At 31.6% G+C, this 20939-nt stretch overlaps 1 protein-coding gene across 2 annotated transcripts in view; it reads left to right on the forward strand.

The window, feature by feature from the left end:
- The first annotated feature begins 6197 nt into the window (after window positions 1-6197).
- The window catches only part of LOC111695295 (anoctamin-8), a 39061-nt gene continuing 24319 nt past the window's right edge, over window positions 6198-20939 (forward strand). For both annotated transcript variants that reach the window (XM_023464554.1, XM_023464553.1), the window contains exons 1-6: window positions 6198-6287; window positions 8202-8249; window positions 15028-15113; window positions 15337-15518; window positions 16954-17059; window positions 18975-19048. In XM_023464554.1, the coding sequence (XP_023320322.1) occupies window positions 6230-6287; window positions 8202-8249; window positions 15028-15113; window positions 15337-15518; window positions 16954-17059; window positions 18975-19048 (554 nt within the window). In that variant the 5' untranslated portion in view covers window positions 6198-6229. The remainder of the gene's footprint in view (window positions 6288-8201; window positions 8250-15027; window positions 15114-15336; window positions 15519-16953; window positions 17060-18974; window positions 19049-20939) is intronic.

Here is a 20939-nt window from a genome sequence, read left to right on the forward strand (position 1 = left end):
AGCGACCAGATCAGACATTCCCTACCAGAAGAAAATTAAAAATTAGAATTGAAAAATTTTCTCGCAATTGAGGAAGTAAAAGGGACGCATAAATGCGTGATTCGAGTATCCTAAAATTGTTTTAGCACCGAAAGAGTAAAGTTCAAAATCAACGGTAACAAAATAATGATAGAAAGGCGTGTTTTTAACGCAAAAAGTAGGCACAACAGAACTAAATCAAAAGTAAAGAATGTTTAACTCACATAAAATAAGTTAAATATGAACGGACGATTTTATGGGTCTGTCCTAGTGAACGATTTTTGGACCCCCCCAGGAGTTCCGTATCTCTATAATAGGCAGCTTCTTCAACTTGATACCGATCGTTTAACTGATCCCCCCTCTCCAAAAAAGAAAAATTTAAGCCCCCTATGGACAAATTCCCAGACACGCCCCTGATTCCGAGGGATGGAAGGCAACCTCTCCCGCACAGCTTCCGAACCTCATTTTACCTCTTGCGGTAGTGCGCGTCCCCATCTTCCAAACCTCCCCCAAGCAGTCTTCCGGGAATGATCTTCCATTTACAGTCGTCAATTTCTACTTAAAACGGGACAAATTCGATAACTTAAGCACGCTAGTCAATCTTATAGTCCTTAACATTTGCTAAATATTTTTTTTCTTTTTACAATTAAAGTGATCGGGGAGAAAATAGCTTTATTTATAGATTTTTTTTATTAACAAATCTTGGAATGGGCCTGGCGCTTTATTATGAATAACTTTTAGTAATAAGACATAAAAAAAGTTTTCTTCATAAAATGTTGTTACTAAAAACATATCTCTTTATTAATTTTATTGAGATATTTAAAGAAAACAAAACTGTTATAACCTAATGATTTTAAAACAATTGCCGTAGTACCTAGGGAGGGTGGGGGGAGAAAGATTTTGTCCCACTGGCTGTGGGGGGGGGGGACCAATTAAATCATCCATTCATGGGAGTTTCAAAACTGCCACACAAAACTTGTCCTTTTTCTCTACAGGTGTTGGTCTACCGATCGGTAAACTGATCAGTTCAACCACCCTGTTTACGCTATCGATCTCCGAAAAAGCAGAGCAATTTCACTCCTAAGTCGGAATTTCTCAAGTCAGAAATCGGAATTCCGATAGAGAGAAATTTTCCAGCTGGATATGGCGCACAATATTCTTAAAGCTTTCTTTATTGCTCTTCTGTTTCGAAAATAAATCTATAAATATGCCACATGAATTGCGAGCTATAGCTAGAAATAAAATTAGGTTTTTAAACCTTTACGCATGCGCGCATACTCAATTATATGCAATGAAAGCGATAGAAATAATTGGTAAACTTAATTTAATACTTCACTATATATTATAGTGGCGCGATGAGACCAATTGTTCTAAATTTATTTTTTCTTTCTATGCATGTAATTATGTTTTGTTGTCAGAGGCGTATTCAGGGGGGGGGGCTATGGGGGCTGCCCAGCTAGCATAAAGACCGACGGCGGTTATACCGCCTTGTTCTACGACAAGCTTCGCTGGAGTTGAGCGAAGCTCCGATCACCTGGTTCGATGTCGGTCTTGGGGGTATAGTAAAAGGATCACACCCAGATCTGTCGTATATACAAAATCGTACATGCGACAGCGCACAAATGAACTCCAAAATCTACACTTCGACATCGGTGCTTTGGAGTATATACAGACGGCGGAAAACCAACTCTGGCGAAGATTTAATGTTAGCTGGGTGGCCCCCGGACCAATGAAATCTATTGATTTTAGGGGGGTTTTCAGGCCCCAACAGGTGCTGAGGGGCCTTGGAAAGTGAAAAAAATTTAAGCCTCCCCCCTAGACAAATTCCTGAATACGCCCCTGTTTGTTGTACGATGTTGAACTCGAGTAGGCGAGTACAAAAATCTAAACACAGTAAGGGTTTTTGAAAATATCTTTTAAATGAAGATAGATATTGCTTTGGGCGCATTGAGATAATTTTTAGTAAACAGGCAGCCCAACGTTTTAGTATCTTGACTCCAATCATTGCCTCCGTTTCAATATTGTCCTCCGCACAGTTCAAAATCAGTGAACGTGAGTAGAAATATCAAAATCAACATAATTGCAGCTTGACATCCAATTTATTGTGAAATTTGAACTAAAAAACTAAATTATGACAATTTTTGATGGTGTTCGCTACTAATCATACTTATATTTGTTGCGTCTATAAGGAGAAAGGAATTGATTCTTTGGAACAAAATCAAATATTTAAACCTCAATATCTTCAGAACTAGATGTTGTAAACCTTTGATATTTCAAACTCAGATTATTTGATCTAACAGAATTCATAGTTTGAAATATCTATAATCTGCAACATTTGGTTCCAAAGATTATATGATTAGAAAATTAGAGTTTGTGGCAAAGACTCAATTCCTTTGATATAAACGACTCATACCAAAGAACGTATAACGTCCATGCAAATTCAGAAAGTAATACATAAACACTATAAACACTATAAAAACTATACAAAAAGAAGCTTGCTTACGGAGCTTATGTATATATTTATAAAAGCGTAAGACAATAAAACATTCAACAAAAATTAGAATTCCCTTGAAACTTGTATAGCCCCAACTATTTCAGTAATTTTGTCACTGAATATATAATTTCTTTAGCTATTATGCTGCAAAATAGAAATCATTCAGGTTGTCCTTCCAATTGTGCCAATTTTGAAACCTTAATTATGAACATAGATCTGGTTACATTTATTCAGTGACACTTTTAATCTACAAATATGAACGTTTTGTTATATCAATTGGTTCACTTCTTTTTCTTTAACATATATTCAAAATGCCCACCATTCTCTTGAATGCATAGTTTTGCTCTGGTACAAAAATTATCAGCAAACCTGAGCAGAGTATCCCTTGGCATACTTGGCAACGTTCTCAACAATCACTCTCTTGCAGGCTTTCAGAACAGGAACAGTCTTCTTGTTAGTGGTGGTACATTTTAACAATGTAATTCCTGCGAAGCTGAGTTAATCCTTTGTAAGAAGAATAGTTCTGAACAATCCAAATCTTGGTTTTTTTTAGAAAACAGCATATTGGAATATGGCTCAAATGAAATTACTGAATTTGCACCTTTTTTGGCATTAGAATTGTGAATTTTCATTGTATACAACAAAAAGTTCATATTTTGATTACTCAAATTATTTTACAAATTGGAAACATTTCAAGCAATAGCAAAGTTACAGCAATTTGAAAATTGGCAAGATTAAAAGGACACCCTGTAGCTTTCTTTTTACATAACCCGGTAAAACCAAAGAGAAAGCTGAATATGTAAACTTTCCACAATATCTTACAATTTTATATTTTCAGTAATTAAAATTGCAAAACCAATAGTTGTGTGTATCTACCTATCTAATCTTTTTGTATTATTCAATCCTGAATTGTAAGTTTCTGTGTCGTATTGTTGTATGTGTATAGTATAGTATATAGTGGTTGGTTGTAAACATTAATCAGCTGGTTTCTCTGAATCCTTATATACCTCCCCTCTTACTAGAGATCAGTCAACGAAATAGTTCTTTCTTAACAACAAACCAAAATCTGAGAAAAATGGACCAGGGTTTAACCATTAATAGTAAATAGTGATCTACATAAATGTTTAACCAAGTTAAATGAATGTTTAACTAAGTTACATAAATTTTTAACTAATTTACATAAATGTTTAACTAATTTACATAAATGTTTAACCAATTTACATAAATTAATCAAACAATTTACATAAATTAATCAAACAATTCACATAAATGTTTAACCAAGTCATATAATTGTTTACCCAATTTACATAAGTGTTTAACTAATTTACATAAATGTTTGCTCAAGTTACATAAATGTTTAAGTAATTTACATAAATTTTCAACCAATTTAGTAAATGGTCAACCAATTTACATAAATGTTTAACCAACTTACTTAAATGGTCAACCAACTTACATAAATGGTCAACCTATTCACATAAATGGTCAACCATTTACATAAATGGTGAACTAATTTAATAAATGGTCAACCAATTTACATAAATGGTGAACTAATTTACATAAATGTTTACCCAATTTACATAAACATATTGTTTAACAAATTTGTATAAATGTTTAACCAATTTGTATAAATGTTTAGCCAATTTACATAAATGTTTAACTAATTTACATAAACACATTGTTTAACCAATTTGTATAAATGTTTAGCCAATTTACATAAATGTTCAATCAATTTATATAAATGTTTAACCAATTTACATAAATGTTTAACTAATTTACATAAATGTTTAACTAATTTACATAAATGTTTAACTAATTTACATAAATGTTTAACCAATTTACATAAATTTTTAACCAATTTACATAAATTTTTAACCAATTTACATAAATGTTTAACCAATTTACATAAATGCTTAACAAATTAACGTAAATGTTTAACCAATTTACATAAATGTTTAACCAAATTTACAAAAATGGTTAACCAATTCACATAAATGTTTAACCAAGTCATATAATTGTTTACCCAATTTACATAAGTGTTTAACTAATTTACATAAATGCTTGCTCAAGTTACAAAAATGTTTAAGTAATTTACATAAATTTTCAACCAATTTAGTAAACGGTCAACCAATTTACATTAATGTTTAACCAACTTACTAAAATGGTCAACCAACTTACATAAATGGTGAACCTATTCACATAAATGGTCAACCAATTTACATAAATGGTTAACCAATTTAATAAATGGTCAACCAATTTACAAAAATGGTCAACCAATTTATATAAATGGTGAACTAATTTACATAAATGTTTACCCAATTTACATAAACATATTGTTTAACCAATTTGTATAAATGTTTAGCCAACTTAAATAAATGTTTAACCAATTTATATAAATGTTTAACCAATTTATATAAATGTTTATCCAATTTTCATAAATGGTTAACCAATTTACATAAATGTTTAACCAATTTATATGAATGTTTAACCAATTTACATAAATGGTAAACCTATTCACATAAAAGTTTAACTAATTTATATAAATGTTTAGCCAATTTATATAAATGTTTAATTTAAAAAAAACATAAAACAGAGGCCGAATTTAAAGAATTTGTGCCGAAGTTTAAATTTAAGCCGCAACTCAAATTTTGTTGGTAACACTTAAATTTGTATTAAATTTCTTAATATTTAAGCCGGCGCTCAATTGAAACCGGTTTTTGGGGGGATTTGAGACGCTGCTTAAATTCATTAAATTAGGACACAGGACATTTGTTTATGTGAATTTTAGAAAAAGTGTGTACCAGAGAAACTGAGTTTTTGCCACTAACTCAAATTTTCTATTGCATAGTTTAAAATATAAAAAAGCAACCATATTGGGTTGTAAAATAAAGGGATTAAAAAATCAAAGTTTGTGGCAAAAACTTCATTCCTTTAGTCTTAAGATAGTCATAAAAAGACAATTGCTTGAATTTGTTATGTGATTTTTATTTTAATAAGACTTAGAAAACTGATCATATTTTAACGGCAAATATCAATTTTTCATACTTGCTTTTCAGCTGAAATAAAAACAGGACATTTATTTATTTAAATCTTGGAAAAAACATTTCAGTTAAAAACTTTCTCATAAAAAAGATAATTGTATCAAAATGTAAAGCTTATACTTGAACGCAATTTGCTTTTATTCTATTGGAACTTTTTAAATGACAATTGACCACGTTTTATCAATAAATAATTATGTTTAAGTTGTTATTAACCACGTCCAACTAAAGTAAAAGACACGTAAGATTGAAACTTTATGTTTTCAATCATAACTCCTCTTATTAAAGAGTCATGAAGAAGAACTAAAATGTTTTGAATTACATATATGTAACCAGATAAATTAGAGTTCCATAATTGTGCACAAAATCAAAACTAGAGGAGCTACGAGGTCACAAAGTATTACCAGTGTTGTCGCATAATTTTACCTTCTCCTTCATGGCTATAGTTTGCAGTGTAACATTTATATATATAAAATAAAAACAAGGACATTTGTTTTATTTATGTTTATAAAATATATCTGTTTATTCCAATTTTTATGAACCACACCTCGTGTTCACAAACATTAGTTTATTCGATTTTTGGCCATATTTACTGTATCTATATACTAGCAACAACAAAAACCATAGAAAAGACAATTGTTTTTAAACGTTATGTTTTTACTTTTTAAGAGTGCTCCTGCACATGAACAATCGTTGTAGAAATGTTTTAAAGACTTTAATGAAACCCTCAGATTCTTCAGGTAAAGAGAAAATGAATTGAGTTCTTGTCATAATCTCTGATTTTCTAATTCCTATATCTAAGTATCACCATGTCGTAGACCTTAGATATTTCAAACTATATGAATTCTAATAGATCAAATTATCTAAGTTTAAAATATCAAAGGTCTACACCATCAGGTTGAAAAGATATAGGGATTAGAAAATTTTAGTTTGTGGCAAAGACTCAATTCCTTTATTTTAAAACTAATATTTAACCCTCTTTAGAAAAGTTTGCTTTCTTGTTCTACATCCTTGCAATTTTAAACTTTTTAATCCAATTAATAATATTGGTGCTAAGAGTTCGATTTCAGAAGTAAAAAATTTATGAGCTTTTTCATAAATATAAAATATCATAAATATAAAATATTTTCAAATTTTTATACATTAAATACATGTAAACATCATTTTAATCAGTTAACAAGTGTTTAATCTTCAATTCTAACTATTAACAATGGCCAACTTTAAATAGTTTCAATATAATATATTTGTCGAAATATATTATTTTATTTTAATTCTTAACGAGAATTTCCGCAAGATAAAGGAATTGACTCTTTGCCACAAACTCTGATTTTCTAATCCAAATATCTTTGGAACCCAATGTCGTAAACATTTGATATTTCAAACTTATATTTTTTGATCTAACAAAAGTCATAGTTTGAAATTTCAAAGGTTTACGACTTTGGAATTCGAAGATATAGGGATTAGAAAATCAGAGTTTGTTGCAAAGAGTGCAATTCCTTTCATGATTTGGGATATGTTTTAACAATTAACATCTATATATACAATACATGTACACATACATAGGGTAGTAATTAATAAATAAGAACCATGGGCCGGGAATATTCTTGGCTTGGTTTAAAAATTCTATAGGTTGAATTTTAAAGGGAAAACTTAGTTTCCAGGTAAATCTGGGTTCCCAAGTTAGTTTTCTTTATCTAAAGTAGTAATCTCTGTTTTGGTGGGTTTTTTATGTCTGGTCATAATGCAAGAACCCCTTCACCGTCTAAACTCAAATTATGATTGAGGAACTCAATTGGTATTGGTAATTATTATTAAGAAAGTTTAGTTTCCCGCCAAAGCTGGGTTTTCAATATAGCTTAATTATATTTCAAGAGTTTATTATTGTTAATTTGACTTTTATTTCCAGGGTTCGGGAAAGGAGGAGGGGCGGATTATTATTAATTTGACATTTATTTCTAGGGTTCGAGAAAGGAGGAGGGACGGATTATTATTAATTTGACTTTTATTTCTAGGGTTCGAGAAAGGAGGAGTGACGGATTCTTATTAATTTGACATTTATTTCCAGGGTTCGAGAAAGGAGGAGGGACGGATTCTTATTAATTTGACATTTATTTCCAGGGTTCGAGAAAGGAGGAGGGACGGATTCTTGTTAATTTGATATTTATTTCCAGGGTTCGAGAAAGGAGGAGGGACGGATTATTATTAATTTGATATTCATTTCCAGGGTTCGGGAAAGGAAGAGGGACGGATTCTTTTAATTTGATATTTATTTCCAGGGTTCGAGAAAGGAGGAGGGACGGATTATTATTAATTTGACTTTTATTTCTAGAGTTCGAGAAAGGAGGAGGGACGGATTCTTGTTAATTTGACATTTATTTCCAGGGTACGGGAAAGGAGGAAGGACGGATTATTATTAATTTAACATCTATTTCCTGGGTTCGGGAAAGGAGGATGGACGGATTATTATTTATTTGATATTTATTTCCAGGGTTCGGGAAAGGAGGATGGACGGATTATTATTAATTTGACATTTATTTCCAGGGTTCGAGAAAGGAGGAGGGACGGATTATTATTAATTTGATATTTAACATCTATTTCCTGGGTTCGGGAAAGGAGGATGGACGGATTATTATTAATTTGATATTTATTTCCAGGGTTCGGGAAAGGAGGATGGACGGATGCGAAACACAATTTGCACAAAGGTATTTAGTTGATTGCACATTATCATTGTTCTAAGGTATTTGTGCAAACAAAAACATAAACAGTAGGCGTCCCAAACAACGGTAATGATGGTTTACAGACTAATTTAAGATAAGATTTTCAAGATTGATACCAATTTTAATATTCACATAATATTTCTGATGTAATAAATCTAAATTAATACTTTCTGCAGGCTTGTAGAACTGATAAGCTTAATTTTTAGATTCCTAAGAATATTTAACTCGAGCTAGTAATTTGTTTCATCAATTTGGAAACTCTTGGTTCCAATAATTTTGTCATTTTTAGACTCAATGAATCAGAAATTTGACGTAGATATTAAAAAAGTCTTTAAGCCCCGATATTAAACGATTCTATATATAGACATAGTTCGTTTAGAATATTGTTCTTTATTCTCCGTTCTTTGGGTCACCCTTTGCCAAAAAAAAAAATCCTCAATAATTTCAATAATTTAACAGTTTGTCAGTATTTTAACTAATTGAAACAAAACATTTATCGGTTTCTAAAATGAAACACCAAATTCAGTTTAGTTACTTATAATCGGTACTATGTACAAACGGTGGACCAACAAACGTCGGACGGGACAAACCTAAGACTTACAAACATCGGACAGTTCAAACGTCGGAACAGTACAAACGTCGCACTGGTACAAACGTCGGACAGTACAAAGTCAGACCAGTACAAACATCGGACTTTGGAAGAATTTGAATTTTAAGATTTTTTTATTAAAAAGGTATTTCCTTCTATCGAATGGTCTAATTAAAATCTTCCCAAAGAAACTGAGTTATTGTCACAAACTCCAATATTCTCATCCCTCTATCTTTGCAACCTGATGGTATTAACCTTTGGTACTTTCAAACTGAAACTGTTTGATCTTATAGATTTATAGGATGAAATATCAAAGGTCTACGACATCGGGTTGCAAAGATTTAGGCGTTAAAACATTAGAGTTTGTGACAAGAGTTTTAACTCCTTTTTGGTTTGTTGCTTATACAGTGCTACCTTCACAGGATGAGACTTGATTTTTATCACAATAAGTGAGCGATTTTTGATAACAACTTTGAGTTGACAATAGTCTTTTTTTCAACGAAATTCCGACTTTTTCCTTATAAATGTACCAGAGACCCGTCCGACGTTTGTACTGTTCTGATGTCTGTACTTGTCCGACGTTTGTTACATTCAGACGTTTGTGCAGCTGTCCGACGTTTGTAAGTCCGAAGTTTGTGCAGCTGTCCGACATTTGTACTAGTCAGACGTTTATACCGTCCGACGTTTGTACTAGACTTTATAATCTTAAGGTCAATTCAAAGGAAATTAATATCAGCTGCAGCTCTCCCTTCAACAAGCCACATGATTTTCTTCGGAAAAATAAATCAATGAATATTATAAACCTTTTAATAAATTTAATAAATAAATCAATGCATATTATAAACCTTTTAATAAACTTCATAAAAAAAATCAATGCATATTATAAACCTTTTAATAAATTTAATAAATAAATCAATGCATGTTATAAACCTTTTAATAAATTTAATATATAAATCAATGAATATTATAAACCTTTTAATAAATTTAATAAATAAATCAATGCATATTATAAACCTTTTAATAAATTTAATAAAAATATTATAAACCTTTTAATAAATTTAATAAATAATTTAATAAATAATTGTGAAGGAAGAACTAGATTTAAAGATTTTGATATGATAATTGTTATTTGAGGAAAGGAACTGAGTTCCTGAAGGAAAGGAACTGAGTTCCTTAAGGAATAGATTTAAAGATTTTGATATGATGATTATTATTTGAGGAAAGGAACTGAGTTTCTGAAGGAAAGGAACTGAGTTCCTGCCACAAGCTCTGATTTTTTATCCCATATATTTGAAATCAAATATCGCAGACTTTTTTATTTCAAACTACGAATTCTGTTTTATCAAAGATAAAAATATCAAATTGCTTAAATCCTAGCACTGACAGTTCAGTGGAGTATCGTTCATCCTTCTTGCTATACCTACTATAAGTGAAAGATAAGATTAAGTTGGAAAAAAGAAAGAATACATTCTTGAAAGTCTACATTTGACATATACATATAATCTTCATATATTATCTTTTGATATTTATTTGTTTTCATGTTGTATAATGAATATATTTTAGCTATAGTACGTGTAGATAGGACACTGACAGCCATTGTCATTATATCAATTCTATCAATGGTTCCTTTAGAAAATAGTCGATATATTGCAGGCTTTTGTTATAATTTTACAAGGCAAGGTTGTAAAAGAATAACACCTTTTCTGGTAGTCCTTCAGAGTTATTGAGAGAAAGTTATATCGGATGAAACGGATGAGAGGAAATACAATTTTACCGCATTTTTACCAACATTACCGACCTAGGATTCCCCCAACAAAGGGAGGTTATAGGTTACTTAACGTCCCTTGAGACAGTTATGTAAAATAACAACTCGAATTCTGCGAAGTTTTTGGGAAAACATCCGCTCAGTTCATCTCAAAAGACGATAAAATTATGTACAACTACTTTTCCGGAAATTACAAATTATACTTAACCACGGGTTCCCAAGACCAATTTTGTCTACAAAACATCCCTCGTTGCGCTCTGGATCTTTAGAAGACAAAATTTGTCTTGGGAACCCTTGGTAAAGTAAAATTCCCTTAACTTTCCCTGTAAAGTAGATGTACATAATCATTGAATTAAGAATTAAGAACTGAGCCTATGCCACAAAATCAAACTTTCTGAAATCTAAACTTTGCAACCGTAAGGACATGGTGTAAACATTTGATATTTCAGACATGGATTATTTGATGTACAAAATTGAATTATCTAAGGTGTGTGACACACTGTGTTGCAAAGACAATTAGAGTTTGACATAATTCCTTTCGGTGATCAAAAAATATAGGGAAAGTTTATTTAATTGTTACAATTCCACCAATTGGAGTTAAAACTGGGAAAGTAAAGAAATGTTGCAAAATATTTGATAATTTATCAACAGTTGAGTAAAAACCATAATTTCCTCAGGATGTTTCCGCTTCAAATGTTTTCTTACTTTTTACTTTGAAAGGGATCGTTCATAAATTTCGAATCTAAGACGTTGCATTACAGATATTTTTGCTTTTACAGTTATATCAAAAGATCTTCATGCAAAGATGGCAGTGTCAGATTCACAATGGCACCCTTGATACCTTTATCTGATCAAGAAAGTGGATAATATTGTCGGTTTTTTAGGTTTAAAAGTGGTTCTGTTAATTCCCATACGTTTCCCTGCAGTAGAAATGCGCAAGTTGATTTTGCAGAGTAACCTCAGTGAAAAGTGAAAAGTTTACAAAATTATAAACATTGATATCTAACCCAAACTTGCTCTTTGCAGGAAGGGTCACTTGAAATTAAGCTTAAAGACCTTTTCAGAAGAAAATCACGGGCATGTTTTTTTTAAGAATGACTTTTGAAGCTTTGGATAAAAAACGAAAATAGAATATATGGACTAATGATTGTCCTCATGGCATTTAGATAAATATATATATGTATATTAGTACTGAACTATACAGAGAAGAATACGTTGTTAATTTTTATTAAATTTTGACTACAGTGGGCTAAATATGAGATATATAAACTTAGAAGTAAATAAATGCTACTCAAGGTCCAGAGAGAGGGGGGGGAAATCTTGCCTCCCCTGGGGGAGGGGGGGGGTATTTTAAAAAATCCCTTGGCTAAAATTTGGAATATGCGACTGGTTCTAAAATCTAAATCTACAGCTCAATAAATCACCCCCTTCTCTATTTTAACTTTTAATTGTGGCTCTATCTGTGCAAGCATCCTCTCTTTGTACAGTATAAAACAAAAACTTAAAAACGTTTACGGACATTAAAATAATTTTTCATGCAATTTTAAACAAAAATCAAAAGCTTATGGATACAAATTTTTATAATTCTGAACAACCATAATTCTTCTTGTATATATATACATTGTATTTCTGTCTGTTTGTATCCAATAAACGTCAGAACGGCTGAACCGATAGTGACTTCAAATTACCCCAGAGACAAAGAGAAAATGTTCACAATTGATGTAGAAGAAGGGTGCAAAGCGCCCATAATGCTTAGTATATTTATACAAGACAGATAAAAATATATTTATATTGGTTTTAACACATATTTTCAAAAAAAGATTGAAATCTTTTCAATGATATTATCCAAACTTTCAATTTAATTTAAGTTTCAGGAAAAATAACCCGGACTTTTTCTTTTCGCGTTTTTTAGCATTTTCCTACTTTTAGAATTCTTTGTAATCGCTGATTTTTAACACGAATGTATGAATAAAAATGTAAAAATGTAAAAAATGTCCACGAAAGCTAAGCTATAATAAATTGTTTTATAGGAAACACAGTTTTAACCCTTTACGATTTTTAACCCTATTATAAGTAAGAAATGTTTTTTAATGATATTTTCTGTAAAATGATGACATTGTAAGCATTATATTTTAAATATATTTTTTCTAAAAGTTTGTTATGTTTGATCAAACATCCTCCGGCTCTATTGCAAACATGTTTTGATATCACAATGCGTATTACGCCTGGAACACTTGTTTTGTTATGAAGATCCGGTTTGCCCCCCCCCCCCCTTTCCAGGCCCTGTATAGTATATACCCTCTAAACCAGCCTCTATTCGAGGCCAAGAACACATATTCACGGCCTCTAACTTCCACATCAGTTGTCAGTGTAAGATAGGGACTGAAGTACGTTGCTTGAAATTAACGTTTTTTCTTTTTTCTAAACACAAAATTTAGTGATTTTACTTTCAGCGAAGAAAATTGTTTTTGTTAAATTCGATTTAAAATATCAAAATATTGTTTATATTGCGTTAACATGAAGAATTAAATCTTTGCCACAAACTCTGATTTTATAATCCCTACATCTTTGCAACCCAATGTCACAGACATGTCAAACTATGAATTCTGTTAGATCAAATTATCAAAGTTTGAAATATAAATTGTTTACACCAACAGGTCGCAAAGATATAGGAAATTAGAAAATTGGAGTTTGTGGTCAAGAAACATTACCTGTTACTAATTTCCATAGAATATATTGATACATTGAAAAAATAAGTAACCCTGAATCAAATAATACATATGCAGAAAACTGTAAGTTTGAGTGACAAGGGCACAATATATGGGGTGGGGGATAGTTATAAACCTTTTCAGTCTATATCCCCTCCTGCGTTTTTTTTTTAATTTATCTCCCCACACGCAGATTTCACGGTTCGGTCCTTCCCAGAGAACTATTTCTTTCGATCATAATTTTACCTATTAAACATAATTTTTTCACTTTTTCTATTTTATACCTTTTTGTTGGCGCGGCCTAGTTTTTCAAACTCCGTAATTTGAAAGGTTGTTGAATTATAGACCGCGTGATTGATTTTAAATAGAAGAAACCGAATGGTTAGTCCGAGGTGCCTGCAGTTAAGCTTACAATTGCCCAAAAACCATGTTTCTCCCTTCAAACATTTTAAATAAATCCCCCATAATTTACTTTTTTATACGATTCCGCAATTCCCCTGCAGTTTATACCTTAGTTGCGCCAAAATGTACAAGTTGTCTAAACGCTTTCTGAAGATTGCATGTCATGGTATTCCATGCACACACTCCTGACAAAGGGAAAAAGATAAAATCCTCTAAAATATCCTTAATATGTAAATCAGAAAGTCATTGACCTATATTTGGGAGATCACATTTTCTGTTATTATACTGTAGACGGGAAAATTACAATGGTAAGGAAGAGATTTTACTTCTTTGGATATCGAAGAAAAAAAGATTTTTTACCGGTAAAAAGAAACTATATCGTTTCTCTTATACTATACTCTTATTTATATTGATACAACATAGTGTCATAAACCTTTGATAATTCAAACTATGAATTTATCAGTAGAAGTTTGAAATATAAAAGGTTTGCATCATACGGTTGCATGATAAATAGAGATTTAGTATTTGATGGTTTGAGTTGAATAGGGACCATTTTTATAACAAGAAAAAGTTGAACTTTTAAACCAATTCTCTTAAACTTGAACTGATGGTGCTCAATAGAATAAGGGTTTAACCAGGATCGTAGCTGAGGGGGGGGGGGTAAACCAGGAACGTGATTCTTTATGGGTGGGCAGCGCCCCCTTCCTGCAAGATCAAATTCTAGTTTAATATATTATTTTTCTCAGATAATACAGTTAAAATTAGGTCTAAAAGGATTTTTTAGAGTGAACTTTTTATTTTGCGAGAAAATAAAAAGCTATATATGACTAAAGAAATTGAGTCTTAACACAAAAAGCTATATATGACTAAAGAAATTGAGTCTTAACACAAACTCAAATTTTCAAATCCCAATATCTTTGCAACTTCATATTTCAAACTTAGATTGTGTGATCTAACAGAATTCATAGTTTGAAATGTCTAAGGTCTGTGGCATTAGGTCCCAAAGATATAGAGATTAAAATATTTGAGTCTGTGGCAAAGACTCAATTCCATTGATATTAATAAAATTTATAACAATTCTCTGTGTGAGCTTTACATAGCATCATATTTCAGCTGAAATGATCAGATTAGATAATAAATTAACAAATATCATCAATTTCTAGCTTACTAGAAACAACAAGGGAATAGGTTCATTTACTTCTGCCTATTCATTAAATTTAGTCACAGTTCATTTTCTGTTTTTTAACTCTGTTATTGCAAGGAACTGATTTTTTTTATTACTATTCTTATTTTTTCTAGCCTCAAAGATGCTTCGACGCCGTATCCCACAGTCCGGTCATCTGATGACCGCAAAGCGATTCTGGCTTCAAACTCTACCATCCCAGGTAGGAGAATTCTTTGATAACTCAAAAATAGGATTTTTAATAAAACTTATTCCTTTGTTCTTCTTTAAAGGGAAAATCAATTAAATAAAATGGGATGTAGCATATAAGGAGTTTGTTGTGTCTCTTAATAAATGTCTTAATAAAACATTACAAAAGGCGGTGAAATATATGTATGGAATAATGTGTATTTAAAAAAAGAAACCAACCAACCCATTTAATTTAGGATTGTGACATCGTGCTGATTTTTCCACCGGAAACTTCAGAGCTGACTATCACGTGGATACGTGCGCAGATGCAGCGTATTCGTGAACTTACGATTATGACTAGAGAAGTTTCAATTTCGAGAAGAACGCGCGGCAAACTAGCAGCATGCTACGCATTCCAGATCACAGCAAGCTATCATGCGTAAGCATACTATTATTTTTATCAATACTATCATTATAATTATCATTTCTTTTTATTATAATAATAATAATTATTATTATTATTATTATTATTATTATTATTATTATTTTTTTATTATTATTATTATTTTATCTCTGGGTTACTACGAGGGTTGGATGAGTTTAATATCCCTAAACCTTCCCGTGATCCTCACGGAGTTTATTAAGAGTTCTACATCTACTATCTAGGTTACTAAAAGGGTTGGTTAAATATCTCTAAACCTCTCTGTGATGATCATGGGGTTGGATATGAAGAGTTCTAACTTCTATATCTAGGTTAATTCAAGGGTTGGATGAGTTAAATATATACCTAAACCTCTCCGTGAGGATCATGGGGGTGGATTTAAAGAGTTCTATATCTAGGTTACTACAAGGGTTGAATGAGTTGAATATTCATAAACCTCTCCGTGAGGATCATGGTGGTGGTTTTAAAGAGTTCTATATCTAGGTTACTGCAAGGGTTGGATGAGTTGAATATCCCTAAACCACTCCGTGATGATCATGGGGTTGAATATTAAGAGTTATAATTTCTATATCTAGGTTACTTCAAGGGTTGGATGAGCTGAATATTCCTAAACCACTCCGTGATGATCACGGAGGCGGGTTTAAAGAGTTCTTTATCTAGGTTTTTACAATAGTTGGATGAGTTGAATATTCCTAAACCACTCCGTGATGATCACGGGGGCGGATTTAAAGAGTTCTATATCTAGGTTACTACAAGGGTTGGATGAGTTGAATATTCCTAAACCTCTCCGTGAGGATAACGGGGTTGGATATAAAGAGTTTTATATCTAGGTTACTACAAGGGTTGGATGAGTTGAATATTCCTAAACCTCTCCGTGATGATCATGGGGGCGGATTTAAAGAGTTCTATATCTAGGTTACTACAAGGGTTGGATGAGTTGAATATCCCTAAACCTCTTCGTGATGATCATGGGGTTGGATTTTAAGAGTTCTAACTTCTATATCTAGGTTACTTCAAGGGTTGGATGAGTTGAATATTCCTAAACCTCTCCGTGATGATCATGGGGTTGGATATAAAGAGTTCTATATCTAGGTTACTGCAAGGGTTGGATGAGTTGAATATCCATAAACCTCTCCGTGATGATCATGGGGTTGGATATAAAGAGTTCTATATCTAGGTTACTTCAAGGGTTGGATGAGTTTAATATCCCTAAACCACTCTGTGATGCTCATGGGGTTGGATATAAAGAGTTCTATATCTAGGTTACTTCAAGGGTTGGATGAGTTGAATATCCCTAAACCTCTCCGTGAGGATCACGGGGGTGGATTTAAAGAGTTTTCTATCTAGGTTACTACAAGGGTTGGATGAGTTGAATATTCCTCAACCACTCCGTGATGATCATGGGGGTGGATTTAAAGAGTTCTATATCTAGGTTACTACAAGGGTTGGATGAGTTGAATATTCCTAAACCTCTCCGTGAGGATCATGGGGGTGGATTTAAAGAGTTTTCTATTCATGAGATGTCAAGCTTTAATCAGGTAAATCTATGTATCAAGTTTTCATGTTTGTAGGCGTAGGACTGGTGGATTAAATTTAAAGTTAAATCTTGTATTTTTGGCATAAGAAAACTGGAAACGTGATGCAATGTACATTGTATACAGTGCGTCACACCAAACAAACTTTACCATGACTCAAGTTCTATTCCCTATGTATATCTTTGGAACCTGATGGGATAAATCTTTGATTTTGCCATTTTTGCCAATTTACCTATCAAAATTCATCGTTTAATAAATCAAAAAATTAGGTTGCAAAGGTAAAAGGAGAAGAAAATTAGCGCTTTAGACTAGTGTTCAAATTCATTTTTTAATATCTAAAAATTTCAGCTTGAGTACGTGTATTTTCAGTATGATATTTCTTAATTGAATTTTATTAAATTTTAACCCATTTTATTTGGTATTTAGTTTCGCAAATTGTGGTTTATTATGTTTGTAATTTGTAAATTCTGAAATTGTGACGTTTTACGATCGAATATAGGAGCTGTTTTTATTTTCATAAGAATAATAATCCGTCTAAACATTTTCTTGTATGTTCTTGTTGAATTGAGCAAGATCAAAAAGATTCATTTCAGCTGTGGGGAAAAGGATACAAGTGTACATTTACATTGGAAAAATATTTCGAACCATTAGATTCTTTTCACTCAAATTTTCGAAAAGAATTTTTAACTTTAACCAAACTAGTTTGCTTTTATAATTTCTGGATATAAAATGATTTTACAAAAGCTGAATCTTCAACGAATGATATGTTGGAGATTCAGCTTTCAGATGGTTTTCTATATTTCATTGAGTGAGAGGTATTTTCCAATAGAATATTAGAACTAGCTGTTGCTTGGTTAGGAGAAGACGAAGTTACAACTTAGATAGAATTCAATCTGGGGATGTCTCCAATATTACTATTTATCTTTATACAAGGATTGTAAGGCAAGGAAAGTTATTTCAGAAGTGTACACATCTGTTGTACTGCAGTGTACTGTCTCTGGGCGGTAATGTAAACACAAGACGGATGTCGAAGCCTGACATGGGATCCATCTTTCACATAAAAAATCGATGAAATATTCTGGTCATTGGAAACTATTATGTGAATTATCAAAATTTTCAAAATTTAATGCTCTTAACCTTCTCGGATACTAAACGAACACTGATGCATCTATTCTTGTTTACAAATTCCGCCCAAAGAGAACTGGTTTCAATATATACGCAGAGTATACACGACCGCAATAAACTTTCCTTGCCTTACATTCTTGTCTTTATATATCTATATGTTTTTATATATATCAATAATTATTAATTTATATCTTTATATATATATATATGTATATATATATATATATATATATATATCTATATCTTCTTAAAATAAGTCTAGAACATGTTCTATTGTTGTTGCTGGACACTCTATATGTATATATCTATCCATATATATCTATATGTTTGTATATCTATCTATCTATCTGTCTATAAAATATCTTTATGTTTTCTACATATTCCCTTCGGGGAGGAATAAGGTTACAATTCCACTAGTATCGAAAGTCACTACAATAAGAAAAAATAAGAAAGCTAACAGGAACCAGTGCCAGGCACACAAAAAGTACAGGATAAGATAAAGGGTGGAGGAAATTGTGTGAATTGGCGCCAATTTTGTTTGATATGTGGGATTCAAGGTGATTATTTGGTGTTATTAAGTTTTACGAGAGGAAAATGAGATTATTAGGGGCCAGGAGTTTAGGTTGGGAAATTTCCCCTTTACCACCCTCTTTTATTTTCCTATCATTATTTGCCAAATACGGGTTTCTCTAATTAAAATCGGGTTGTTTAATGTTTTAGAGCAGCAATTAATTATAAGTTTATTTGTTCTAAGAAATAATACTAAGATAACCCAGTTTTCAAATATTTCTAGGTTGAGACTCCGGAGTTATTCCTGAGCAGTGCGGAGAGACAATCCATCCTATTCCATTTAATCAACAGTATCAGGAACCTTCTACTAGTCCTAAATCAAACTTCAAGCTTAAGTAAATTGCTAAAGTAAGAACGACATCTTAAATGTTTTTAATCATTACTTTTCTTATTCAAGATTTATTGAGAAGAACGAAAATGTTTTGAATTTCTAAGCTATAATCAAAATTAGAGGAGCTACGAGGTCATCAAGTTTTGGCAGTAATTTCACATTGACATTCTCCTTCTGTCTAGTTTGCAGTTATCCAGATATTTTCAGTTAATTTTCTTTCAGTCAATTTATTCATCTTTGTATGCAGTTATTGTTTATTTTATCCTGGTTTCTTAGTTTTCTTCCTATAATACGTCACAGTTACCCTTTCTCTTGTTTATTTTATCCTGGTTCCTTAGTTTTCTTCCTATAATACAGTTACCCTTTCTCTTGTTTATTTTATCCTGGTTCCTTAGTTTTCTTCCTATACGTCACAGTTACTCTTTCTCTTGTTTATTTTATCCTGGTTTTGTGAGAAAAAAGAAAGACAAATAAAATAATACAGAGATTATATTGCAAGAATGAGGAGAAAGGAAACTGTTAAAAAAAGAACGAATGTTGAAGGAGAGAAAGAAAGAAAAAATTAAAAATAGGAGGAAATAGGAGAAGTAAATACGGGTAAGTATGAGAATGGAGAGAAGAAAAAAACTTTTTTCAAAAAAGAGAAAAAAATAAAAGATGAACGAGGTTAGATAAAAAAAGAGGTTTTTGGTTAGAATTTGACATTTAGAAAATTTGAAAATTGCGTATTTCCACACGGTTTAGGTAAATCGATTGAGTAATAACCCAGAGGGATTCTCTGATCTGATCTAGGTACTGGTACAATTTGAAAATATGCTTAACTTGCTTTTCTTTAGTGTTTAGTCATAATCCCATTCTAGGTCTAATCCTTACTATAGAATAATGTTTCTCGTTATATGGTAAAATATTTATAAATAAAAATATTTTCTTGAAGAAAGAGTGGGTGGTAATTTATCATGCTAGTACACTCTTATTTACAGGGTGTCCCACACAGAATGAATAAACTGTTCAGAAATTATTAATATTATTCGTTAAATTGATTTTAGCTGCAACCAATATTTCATGAATAAACTGTTCAGAAATTATTAATATTATTCGTTAAATTGATTTTAGCTGCAACCAATATTTCATGTCATAATCACGGGCATATAAAGGATTTGGAAACAGGGGTCTCTCGAATAAGATTAAGATATGCATGCAACATCATAAAACTGTTTCCATCACTCAAATCCCTTTTATGTGAATAATAAATTTATGAATGTAAACCTCAAGAAAATCCGATAAACGTCAAAATATCCTAAACAATTGGCCCAAATTTTTTGGAAGACCTCATATACGAGTCCAGGCAGGAAAGGCTAATGACTGAACTTTTCACAAAGGAATTTAGTCTTTGTCACAAGCTTCAATTTTATAATCAATAAACATTGAGTTAAAAAGATAGGGATTAGAAAATCAGAGTTTTTGGCAAAGACTCAATTCAAATCTGAGAAAAATTCCATTGTTCTATATTTATATTGTTTATGAAGAAAAATGTTCAAGAGAAAATTTGATTCTAAAGCTGAAATTATTACAAGAAAGGCGCAAAATATTCTGGAAGCCTTGGTGAAAATGTTAGAATTGTGGATATTGAGATCATTGCAGAATGATTGATTTCCTCTTTTTTTAAATCTCAAGATTAATTTAATCTTTGGTTTCTATCCTGAATAGTGTATAGAACTCGACCAATAAATTGACGTATGCAAAATCCCGAACAACCAATCAGGAACCGGAAAATTTGAAATTTTACGCGCCATTTAATGTGAGAACTCTCATTGGTCGGAATCTAGAAGGGATGTCCAAAAAGAGAGGGAAAAAAGC

This window comes from Eurytemora carolleeae, unplaced genomic scaffold (assembly GCF_000591075.1).
Source record: "Eurytemora carolleeae unplaced genomic scaffold, Eaff_2.0 scaffold95, whole genome shotgun sequence".
NCBI classification, from domain to species: Eukaryota; Metazoa; Arthropoda; class Copepoda; order Calanoida; family Temoridae; genus Eurytemora; species Eurytemora carolleeae.